The following is a 12,686-nucleotide window of genomic DNA, read 5'->3' as shown; positions in this document are numbered from 1 at the left end:
TCCTTGCCAACCCTCTCTAGCTCCTATGTATGCTCTATGGCAATTGCTGAGAGAATTTTATGCTACTAGAATGCAATAGCAGTGAAGTACATTTAAGGACTTTGACTAAAGTTAATCACTGCAACATTGAGCATTGTAACAATGAAGATACTTATCTAACATGAATGTTGCTAATTTTCTTGTGTTAGCTGAAAAATCCTGTATCGCTAAAGATCTTTGAATCAAAAAGTAAGCAGTGTACCCAGTGTCTCCAAATCTATTCAAAATCTGTGTGTAAATTATGCATTGCTGTAAATCACAACATAATCATGTATCATTTTCTCTGTTGCATCATTTTCAAGAGGGAATTACAAGCTTTCCACAGTGACTTAAAATATCTAGCGGTCCTGAAACATCCAAAATCTCTCGAAAAATCAATAAAATGGTTTTTGTCCATTATAAAGCATATACATGTGCCCCTTATCTGTCCCTTATGATGGTTTAAAATGAAACATTAATATCAGATTAAAGAATAATGCAAAAACATTGTCACACAATGCGATATAACATACCTAAATATGTAATTATTCACTCTTGTATGTTTATATGTACTCTACAGTATCTTCTGTTACATGGCATGGGGAAGGGACGACATGTTACAAATGTTTCTAGTTATGATCACTCCAAGGGAAATTTTATGTTCATCTAGCACATTTCTGCACACAGTAAATCTGAATGAGTGTTCTTCCATGGCCATGGAGATATAGCCCATGGAGATCCTAATACCCAACATTATTTACAAAAAGATTACAATAAAATAATATTCCACCATCAGAAAAAAGTTGGCAATGTTCTAGCTTCACAGTATACTGGTGCAAACGACTATGAACGCTTAATACTATAGTTTGTGAAATGCCCAATTACAGAACAGCGCAAACCTCTTGAAAGACACTCGATTTTATTGTGAGTGGTATGAATTCTAATAAAGGAGGCAACTAAGAGCTACTATGCTAAGGCTGCATTCACACCAGATCAGGCAATGCGGCACCTTCCCGCAGGGCTTTGCGGAGGTGTGGGCGTGTCACTACATCGCCCATTTGCGTAACGTCATGTTGTGAACTTTAACCCCCCCCCCCTCCATTTCCTGTCCGCTAACTCAAACAAATGGACACAAACCGAAGGAAGCTTCTTGCTCTCGTTATTTTGGAGCATAGACTGCAAGCCAGAAGCAGACGTCGAAGCTGGGTACACTAAATAAACCAAGCGAGGACACACCTGGGAGAGTATCATCGTTTGGTCCATGAACTCCATAGTGCTATGTACAATAAACTGGCATGCAAGAACTGCTAAATAGAGAATCTTTTTTATACAGCTTAATTCTGATGTTGGGAACTGATATTTAGCTAGTAACTATTGTGTCGGTACTCGTCCCATTACCCGGCACTGTCACATCACGATGATGATCCTAAAATCAAATCTTAGGAAATGAATCGCGTCAGTAATGAATCTGACAGTTGCTCGGTAAACAGCAGAATGCTACATGGTAATTTAAACAACTTACGTGATTGGCCACCACAGCATGACTCGGGTTGCGTTACGGCAAAAGTTGATTCTGGTTCTACTTCTTCCCGCAGGCCGCTGCGTTTTTTTTCTGCACCCCATGCGGTCCCCACTCCCGTAGCCTAAACGCACTACCCCCATGGGAGGACTGCCGTTTTTGCCGCATTGCCTGATCTGGTGTGAATGCAGCTGGCAGGGTACTGCCCAGGGTACTTTAACAATACCCCAATACTACCGGCTAGGCTTATTGGTTAACCCCAAATACATATATGCTTAGTATTATTAGCAAAGGCTAGCAGCTGTCTCTTATGACTGATGGGAATAGAAAATCAAAAAACTAAATAACACAATGTAAATAATTGAAATGTTACAAGCAGTACTACGTACATTTTTACCATGATCCTATGTATACTCGCTAGACTTCAGGCTTCCTCCTCCTCTTCTGACCCACTCCCCAGAGAATTTTCTTCAGCCATGCATTGCAAAATTAGTAAAATCTTCCAAAAACTGAAGGTGAAAAGCAATTACATCTAAACAAGATCTTGTACATTACTGCTGATTACTTACTAATGTTACGGTCGACTGCGCAACACGATAATGAAGAAACCATTCTTGCTGTTTGCATGAGGCTCTGAGTCATTGCTATAAACTTCAAATGAAACAAGCCATACACCATTGGACAGCTTATACTGTCCTCTACTTGACATGAGTTATCAATCAAACCAAAACAAAATGAGAGTTATGGCGTTGTAAATAGCAAGTGGGGTTTTGCTTGAGGCCAGTGTAAATGCTGACCCCCGTTTTCTATTTGTGTGTTTATTTCTCAAAAATTGTCAAGATCAAGATAATAAATGACCACTGAATCAGGAAATGAATATATCTTTGTGTAAAACCAATGGAAAGATTGTATCTGTATTCAATATTAAATTGCAGATACTGATAGTAGAACGATGTGGTATCTGTTCCTCGGTTTATTTCAGTATTCAGTGAGCACCATACCATCAGGCTATTGTTTATCTTGTTGCTATGATGCACTACAAATTTTGGTGGTGAAAGAATATTTTTATGAACTCCCAGATAGATGCTATTATCCAGTGTGTCATGCTTGGGAGGTATAATTGCAGATGAGACTGCAGGGAGGGGGTGCTTGTTAAATATAGGAACTACATGACAATGTAGACACTGTCATGTAGTTCTGTATTTTGTGTAGTTGTCTTGCATCGTTTACTAATAAAACAAGAACACAGAGTTTTTTGTGCGGACCTTGATTAATGCTGTCTCCAAACTGGAACTTCAACCACGTAATGTATTTTTCTGAGAAACGTTAAATTGTCAAGAATTGAAGAGTCCAAATTCCTTCAGCAGAGGTCGCACAATAACAGTTTTAAGGGCAGATGGGAAACAGCCACTATGGCTTGGCCTAGATCAAACACTGAAATAGAAATTAACTAGGACAACATCTTGTTGAAGTTCATGCTGGAGTCACTTTGCAAAATATTATTATACACTATTACTGGAATATTAACAAATATTAAACCATATTAACATCAGTCTTGGTCAACTACAGGACCTCAATGACATTACAAACCCTGTCCAAGTAAGAGTACTCTGACTTTTGACATTGATATGATGTGCTGTACTCACCTGGAGGGCCTCCAGCTTCTCTTGCTGCTGCCTGATCTTCTCAGAAAGCTCTTTCTGCTTGTCTTCTGTGGATTTTGTGTCCTTACGCAGCACTCCCACTGGAAGGTTTTGCTTCTGCTCTGGAGCATCACACCTGCAAGGAAAGTTTTAGAAAACATACCGAGTGATATCAGGGCTACTGTTCATTGTGTACATGCAGGGTTCATACACTTTTTCACCAATGATTTTCAATGACTTTTCCATGACTTCTCCACAACCTTTAACTGAATTTCCATGACCAAAACAAGTGACTTTATCTCAGCGGGACGATTTAAAATTATTTATTGTAACACTAAGTAAAATTAGGTCTGCATCTGAAACATATGGTGCCTCTCTAAAACAAATAAACACCAGACAGACACACTTAGATACATTCTCTCATATTTTAATTCGAATAGTTTAACATTTTTGTCAATGTCTCAAACAGTGCTCGAAATTGCGACCATTTTGGTCGCATATGCTCCGAAATTTAATCTGTGCGACCTCGAAATATAATTGGGAGCATTTGTGCGAGTGCAAATAATTGTTCTGGTGCGACCTTTTTTTTTTTCTTTTTCCAGTCGAACGTCTTTCTCTGTACATTCGCTAGTTAGTACACTCAGTATGTGCCTTGTGAGCTGACGGTGACCCTTCTAACCAATCATGAGCTTGACATTCTTACCTTTAATGCTGATTTTAAATAGGTTAATATTAGCCTTCAATCACTCCCTTTCGTTGCACTCCACTGTCACGCGACAGAGAGCGCTAACGCGTTAACTAATGTTACCTGAAGACAAAAGTTTATGTTCAATTTATTAGCGTTATCGAAAGCTGAAAAGTTGAAGCGAACGATTACGGCATTTTTTTTTTTTTGAAACGTTAACGTAGTGTTTTGTGTAGCGACCCGGTTGAAACAGCTAATTTCTCCGATGCAGTTTACTGGCGGTTGATTTAATTTGCGGTATTAATGTGACGAGAAGCGATTTGTCGTTTGAATGCATAACACGCAATTCCTTGAAGAGTCAACACATTTTAGGCGTGACAGTTTAACTGTTACTTGTAAACCGTACTGTTATATTGTCGTTTTTTATCAATAAAAAATCTATTGCATATATTGTTGGTGCTCCTTACATTTTGGTGGGTGCTCCTAACTTTCTGAAGTTGGGAGCACCAGTGCTACGAAGTAAAAAAGTTAATTTCGAGCCCTGACATATTATTGAAGCTGCACTTCCCTGGCATGTTGTCAGCACAGTAGGGCCTAAGTTTACTAACTGCTACATTAACAGAAGCGTGCCTGTTGGGCGTGCATGTAAACAGACTGAGCCAGACCGAATTAACTTCTCACACCACCAAAATACCGCGAAGGTTACGTGCCAATTTACGTTTTATTACTATACATACCATTTTTATGATTGGATTAATTAGTAATTATATTTGATTCAACTTTAGCTGTGTTTCCATTACTTTTCAAAAAATATTATTTTCCATAACTTTTCCAGGGCCTGGAAATTCCATTTTAAATTTCATTGACTTTTCCAGGTTTTTCATGACCGTACAAACCCTGTACATGGCTGATATTGTAAAAATATTGCGCTTGGGCTGAAAACATTACATTCCAAGGGATTACCTGTCCTGCATGCTGTCTGGGTTCATAAGACAGACCCAGCTGTCAGGATACCGCTTATCCACGGCATCCAGCTGGAAAGGGAGAGTGCGCCATTTCAAACACTTGTCTGTGGAAATAAGAAGAGAGCTGAGTTTGACCATGTATGAGAAGCTTCTACAAATGACCACTTGCGAGCCTGTATGGAGCTAGTTATGTGGAATTACAGTAAAGTGTGTAATTTTATGAAAGTATGGATGAGGACTTGACCACACACACACACAAACAGTAAACTCCATAATATTTGGGAGAGGGCTTTACTCACCACATTGGATTGTAACAGGAATTTCCATGGCTCGACGCCGCTTGTACCGCAGCTCACTGGAAGGTGGCTGGTTCCAGTTGGCAGAGAGATAGCCAAATTCATCCCAGAATTTTACAATCCCCTTCTCGGCTGAACAGAGCATGAGAATAAACATAGGCAAATTACAGGACGGCGGGAGAACTTGGGCAGATAAATTTTTATAATATAAAAGCCTACACTAGTCACTACTGTCAACACTTAGCCACCCTAAAAAACAGCAAATAAACACGGGTCCTACCAATTGACACGTCTTTCCAGTACTGGATCAGGTGTTCACCCATGGCTTTCAGCAGGTGGCGGTACTCCTTTGCATCCGCAAAGTCCTGCTTGTTGTGTGTGGGCTCCAGGACTAGGTAAGGCACATCTACAACTCCAACCACACCCCCACATGCCCTGCCACAAGACAAACCAGCGCAGACTGGGTCAGAAACAACTCAACAAATTGCTTCAAGGAAGAGAAGCCTAAACTTGCGGCTGGATGCCAGGGGGCTAACTGGTAGATAGAGGTGAAGGAGATCACATCCACCCAGTCCACCTGGCCACTCTAGATTTCACCTTCCATTGACCTTGCTGGAGATTGTTACGCTATTCAGAAAGGATGAAAGACAGAAGCACTACTGTTCCACCACTGCTTCACTCCTCCATTCATCGTCTTACCCTTCCTTTTTCCATCACCCTCCGTCCTTGGTTTCTGCATTATCAATTTTAATTATGGCAACCCTAATGACTGTTCTGCCTCCACCTTTCCTCTAATATTGTCTTCTGTTCCAGTGGGGTAAATGGTATAGACACAGTGAATGTCAATAAACTGGCCCTCTAAAGCAACCTGTTAATGGACAAAATGATCATTATTATACTTACGGTTACGGCAGATATTGAAATGAACATACATCCCACCATATTCAAAGTTTCAGTGGAACCTGGTTTAATAGTTAATGGAGATGTAGAGACACAATAAGGAGTAACTATGCCACATTAAAAAAGAAAAGCAGCTTCAAGACAAAATAAAAGACTGTACATCAGGGCTTCCTTCAGACAAAGTTTTGGGCTACCAATGATCACTTTTTTTGTGAACGAAAGTCAATTAATTAAAAAATTTAAAACACTGATATTTTGTTGTCATGTGTTACACTTCCAAACAAGCATTCAGATTCATTTACGTTTTACTGTACACTGGTGCACCAGGACAAGTGGCCATGTCACAAGGTTTAAGTGCCTAATTGTAAAATGTTGTATGCAAAAGGATGGTGTCAGACTTAATGAGAAGTGCCTCTTGCTGTGTGAGAAAATATTTAAGTTATTAACTTAGAGGCTTGAGAATTTCTTTATCCACTTGCCACATTGGCTGGTTCACAAAAGTTCATTTAAGACCTGTTTAAGACCGTCTATCATGAGAAATCATGTCAAATGACTACTACATCCTAGAGGTTTAATTTCTGGAGATTTAATGCACAGTAAATACTTCAGCTTTAAACTGGACTATTTTTGGGCACAGTTGTTGTTGTGTTTCCTTAACCATGCCTCACTATTTGAACTTATCAAAACATTTTAAGCATACTGATCCCACCGTGGGCTAACGTGGCTGCAGATAAGGAAACATGAGAAAAAACTTTTGGATGAAATCAGAGAAAACTTGCTACTTACATGCCTCCCTCTAGCTGGGGGCCAACTTTCTCATACATCTTGATGAGTCGGCTGCAGTTATACACGAACATGCCATCAAGCTCCCGTTGGTCAATGTTCACTCCAAATATGAAGCAAAGTTCCTTGGGTTCCTTCAGGGCTCTGGGGATGACAGATTGGGGGGGGGGGGGGGGGGGGTCACAGGATGCTATTCTCAAAGACATCAAAAACAACAGGATCATGGAATTTAAAAATTGATGTCACAGCTATATTCAAGCATACAACATATTAAAATAAACAATGCTAATACTGGAAAACCCCACAAGCAGTTTAACCTCTTAATGCCAAATCTGAGACGCTGAGACATAAAGCAATATTCCAAAAGCAAAATTAGACATGATATACATCTTTAGAAAGCTTATACTCTCACCAACTGAATAAATGAATTGTCAATCAAGCCAGACTGTACTACAAAGTAGGGATGTACCCGAATCCGAATACTGTATTCGGGAAAGCACGAATAATGCGATGGAAACAGATATTTCTTCTACCCGAAGTTGCTCGTTATTATTCTGAAAAATTATTCGGAAAAAAAGGTCAGCTCCATGTCCAGTTCTCATAGCATCTATCTAACGTTACACAGGCAGAGAGAGAGAGAGAGAGAGAGATGGCGTAAGTTCTACGCGTCAGCCATTATGTTTCTTCAAATCGATTCATATCATTGTGGATGGCCACTAGATAAAAAAATGACCATTCTGTTTGCAACATAGGACTTAGATTTCACTAACTAGTCGTTTCATTTACTACACATTATTGAAAAGTGATCGGTATATTCTGTAGTCGCCCCCACCGAGTCAGCGCACAGCAGGCAGCGGGCTGAGAGCTATCACTCAGGGAAACTCTCGCATCGAGGAGGTGTGGGAGCTAGCGAGACACAAGCCTGGTGTGGCAGCTGGATTTCTTTCAAACCCCCGCAACCTATGCACCAAAATCAAGCTTAGAACCTGTAGTTTCTAGCTGTATGTGTTATTTTCCAGTCATAATATTGAAAAAAACAACGTTTTACCTTGTATTTCAGTCAATATTCATCCGTTTAAGATGTAACATGCTGTACGTATCAGTCATAGGTCTTGGCTATAATGAGCACGAAATCCATTCATGGTAACAGTTGCCACCAAGGGAAAATATGAGGACATCAGATGGTTTGCAGTCTATCCAAACTTAGTTCAGTAGGGGAAAAAATAAATAATTAAAAATAAAACAGGCAAAAAAAAGTTCATGTAGGCTATTACTGTTATATGTGATTACTGTTGTAAAGCAGTAATTCATGTTTCCCTAGCGAACTACAGTAATGTTAACACATCAAGAAACGCGAACGCAGCATCATTGAAATTTAAGATTATTCCCTTCAACCGAAGCATATGTTTCTATATATCTTTACTGTAAATAGTTTCTATTTCCAATGCAACACAGAATCTTTCGATTTATAAAACATTTTTTTCTGTTTAAGATTGTTCAATGCACCCCAGTTAAAGGGGGGGGGGGGGTGCTGGGGTTCAGACAGTTCATAAAACTTAGTTTAGTTAAAAATAAAAAGAGAGAGAGAAATGAAAGGTACAGTAGGAGGATGTGGAAATATATTTCATAATTAAGTATATGCCATTGCATTGCCAATGAATATTAGGTTAGAAAATACAACATTTGCCTGATTTATACTTCCGGTATAAACCACGCCCACTTCCGGTATTCTATCCGAATACAGATACAGATACAGATAATTTTGTTGGTTGAACGGATACAGATACAGATACTGACGTCTCTGCACACCCCTACTACAAAGGACGACAACGCCGTAAACAACACGTGTGGAATAACGCACAGCTATTTTGGAAGGCACCCAGGCCTCACAAATGCACATATATTTCACAAACGGATTATCCAAGACAATATATTACCACTCAGTCTCAAAAGGGGCATCTCTATACGTAAAACCAATGGTAAGGTTGTATATTTATTCAATATTTAGTCCCAGGTATTGACTGTAGAATGACGTGGTATAATTTTTAAAAACTTTGTCTTGTTTATTTTGTTATTCAGTGAGCAGTGTTTTCACTGCTATATTGGCATATTTTAGGGCTATTGTCAGGTTTATCTTGTTGCTATGAGGGAATATGATTTTTAAGTGGTGAAATGTAAAATTTCCTCAGGTGCAGTGTTTTTTACTGCTACCACAGACTGAATGCATAATGCAGCTATAATAAGACAAAACCTTTGGTTACACTGAGGTATAAAACACAATTCCAAAAGTAAAATTAGACATATTATACATCGTTCAAAAGCTTATTCTGTCACCTATTGGATCGATTAATTGTCGATCAAGCCAGATTGTACTACAATGGAGGACAACACTGTAAACAACACGTGTGGTATTATGCACAGCTATTTTGGAAGGTACCCAGGTGTCACAAATGAGTGTATATTTCACAAACAGATTGTCCAAGACAATATATGACCACTCCGTCGCGAAACGGACATCTCTATGCGTAAAACCAATGGTAAGGTTGTATATTTATACCAAATTTAGTCACAGATATTGACAGTAGACTGGCATGGTATAATTTTTGAAAAGTTTCTCTTGTTTATTTCAGTGTTCAGTGAGCAGTGTTTTTCACAGCTGTACTGGCATACCTTTCTTCTTGCTGCGATGGAATAAGAATTTTTAGTGGTAAAAGAATGTTTTCGTGTCCAGTGTGTCATGCATGTGGTGTGTATTTACAGATGAGACTGCAGGGAGAGGGTGCTTGGTAAATGGACGACCAGTGTGACAATGGGGCCTCTTAGAAATGCCGTTTTCGGCATAGTTGTCCTGAATCGTTTACTAAAAAGCTAAAACACAGAGTTTGTGTTTTCAACTCATAATTTGGTTGCAGGAGCACAGAAAGTCAAAATTGAGCAATCTAGGCACACCGGTGTGCCAACCACAAGGGGCATTGCGTGAAGTGGTTAAATAAATAAGTTGGTGGTATTTTATAATGAGTATATTTCACACTGTAATGTAAGCGTTCGTAGGTAGCTCAGTCGGTAGTCCAGTAGGGTTTGTGTTTAATGCACCAGATGTGATGAGCTGGAACATTGCCAAAATGTGGTGGATGATTAAATAATGTTTTAATGTCATCCCATCCCCATCCAAGAAAACATTACATACTGTAGTCTACAGAAAAACATACGAGAGTTAATGATTACACATTTAGGTACTCTACCACATTGTGATAATGTTTTAGCTATTATTTTTTATCTGATCTTAAACCTTCATAAGGGGCACATTTATATGCTTTATAATGGACAAAAAGCATTGTACATTGTTGGAGAGATTCTGGATATGTTTCTGAACCCCTAGATATTTTAGACCACTGTACTGATGGAAAGCTTGTAATTCCCACTTTAAAAAGTGAGTTTCTTGAGTCAAAACAGTTCATTTGTTGTGACCTTGTCAGAGTATTACCTCTTTCCAGTTTCAACGCCACAGGAACAAAGGAAACAAGCTAAAAAAAAAAAGACATACAACCAAGGAACCACCACCAAAATAAGAAGCAGAAAACTCCTTCAAGGCTCCAAAACCAAGTGCAACACAACACAACTAAATACTTATAAGCATAAGCATGCTTGCCCTGATTAGGTGATACAGAGTTAAGGTGTGAAGGACGGAGTCAGGCTCATTCATGACAAGGACTGGCCTATCTAAAAGATGACAGTGTACTTATTAAAGTAACCTCACGTTGTTGAAAGCAGGGTTAAGCACCATATTAATATTATCAAAAGATTCATTTTAACGAGACCCAGCCTGAATATGTTAAGACATAATTCAGTTAAGCTATTGAATACTTACAAAAAGCACGGAAGTTTACTTTTGCTTCTTACAAATAATTGTAAAGACTCCTCAGATGACCACTGTTCTTGAGGATATGGAAGCAAATTGAAAGGGGGCACACAGAGATTGTTTCCTCGCTTAAAATTAGTTAATGGAAACACACCTAATAATTTGGATAACATGTCTAATATCTTCAATGACTGTAGCTTGATGTACATCAAACATGTAGTTTCACATTATGAGATGTGGTGCTTACAAAGTGTTCTGAGGACATTTTATGCTTCAGTCAGACGAATTTCAGAGTACCATTCTGTGCTAGCTACAATCTCGCTCCATTTCAGCAAGATAGTAGCTAGCACAGGATGGTACTCTAGGATTATGCCGATTGTGACATGCTATCTGATCCCACAGAAAAACAATGTAAGGTCTAATCTATAACTGGCAGATCATCCACTGACACAAACACCATCACACAAGGCACTAATAACTCACTTTTGTTTGTTCTCCAGGATCTTCCGCTTAACATCTGCTTCTCGGCGCAGCATCATGGCCAACTCCTGAGATTTCCGGAGTGTAGTCTGGGAAGAGAAGGGTGGCAGAGTGAGAGAGGACTGGCTCCCTCATTCATCCTTTCTCATGCATTCACACGCTTGCTCATTTGCTTGTTCACTCACTGACTCATTGAGTTGACTCATTTGCACCTTCATGAGTTCCCTTACTTGCTCCCTTTAACAATCATTTCAATGTTTCCACTACAAAGACTAATCTGCGGCACACTGCAGCAATAGTCTTCATTTTGCTAAGAAGTCTCTCATGTGGTAACTTATCAAATGATTTTTGGAAATCTAAGTATATATTATAGATTAGTATATATATTTCATAAGCCTTGTTACAGTCAAAACACTTGGTAGCTTCTTCAAAGAGTATCAGAAGGTTGGTCAGGCATGACCTTCCCTTGTGAAGACCATGCTAGGCTATCCCCACTTGTCTCTAATGACAGATTCCAGAATTTTACATGCGATGCAAGTTAAACTGACAGGCCAGTAGTTTCCAGAATCAGTACGGTCCCCTTTCTTATATATTGCCATTATATTACCTTGCTTTCAGTCCTAGTGTATTTCTTCAATTTCTAAAGACTGTCTAAAAATACCTACCAGTGGTTTAAAGATGATATCGCCTAACACTTTGAGCACCCTTGGGTAAATGCCATCAGGGCCTGCTGCCTTATTTGTCTTCAGTTTATGTAATTAACCGGTACTTCATTGTCCTCTATGTAAATATCTGCTAAGATGATCTGAGTACTGAATATGCCTTCCAGTCTATTAGTAACCTCTTCTCTAGTAAATCTCTCAACAAAATAACTATAAGTAATCAGCAATCTCTCTATTCTTATAAAGAAATGCCCCTTCACTGTTGCTGCACCTGACATTCTCCTGCACTTTCATTTTCCTACTACAGTATTGAAAGAAACATTTAGGGTTAGTTTTTGCATCTTGGGCAATTTACCTTTCCAAGCGCCACTTAGCTTCCCGTACCTCTATTTTAACCTTAGCATGCATGTTATTCAGCCTTATTTCTCTTAGTGCTGTCATTTTTACACATCATATAGTTTATTTTGCTCTCAAACCCCATATGGTTTTGTTCATCCACTGAGGAGACTGCTTCTTCAATTTACTAACCATTGGAATAAATTTATATTCTGCCTCAAGAATAACCCTGCCCCCACTTTTCATTCACAGTCTTGCAGTCAAGAAGTTTCACCCAGTCAATATTACTTAAATTTTCTTGCATCTTATTAAAATTGGCTCGTACAAAATAAAAAAATTCTGACCGTAGAGGAGACCTTGTTATTTTGTCAAAATACATCAAAACTAACTGCCGAATGATCGAAAGTCCCAAGTGGCCCAATGACCTCTATGCCACAAATTCTATCAGGATCATTATATAGTACCAGATCCACAGCTTATTTCCCTCTTGTAGGATGACTGACATACTGTGCCAAAAAAGGTCATTTATATAATTCTTCC

At 39.0% G+C, this 12,686-nt stretch overlaps 1 protein-coding gene across 6 annotated transcripts in view; it reads right to left on the bottom strand.

The window, feature by feature from the left end:
* morc2 (MORC family CW-type zinc finger 2) overlaps positions 1-12,686 on the bottom strand; it is a 109,680-nt gene that overhangs the window by 21,351 nt on the left and 75,643 nt on the right. For all 6 annotated transcript variants that reach the window (XM_035380012.1, XM_035380014.1, XM_035380011.1 and 3 more), the window contains 6 exons: positions 11,152-11,237; positions 6,813-6,953; positions 5,407-5,561; positions 5,130-5,258; positions 4,829-4,934; positions 3,184-3,316 (listed from right to left, as the gene is read on the bottom strand). In XM_035380012.1, the coding sequence (XP_035235903.1) occupies positions 3,184-3,316; positions 4,829-4,934; positions 5,130-5,258; positions 5,407-5,561; positions 6,813-6,953; positions 11,152-11,237 (750 nt within the window). The remainder of the gene's footprint in view (positions 1-3,183; positions 3,317-4,828; positions 4,935-5,129; positions 5,259-5,406; positions 5,562-6,812; positions 6,954-11,151; positions 11,238-12,686) is intronic.

The sequence above is a fragment of the Anguilla anguilla genome, chromosome 10, assembly GCF_013347855.1.
Source record: "Anguilla anguilla isolate fAngAng1 chromosome 10, fAngAng1.pri, whole genome shotgun sequence".
In the NCBI taxonomy this organism is placed as follows: domain Eukaryota; kingdom Metazoa; phylum Chordata; class Actinopteri; order Anguilliformes; family Anguillidae; genus Anguilla; species Anguilla anguilla.
This window is presented reverse-complemented; position numbering and strand designations above follow the sequence as displayed.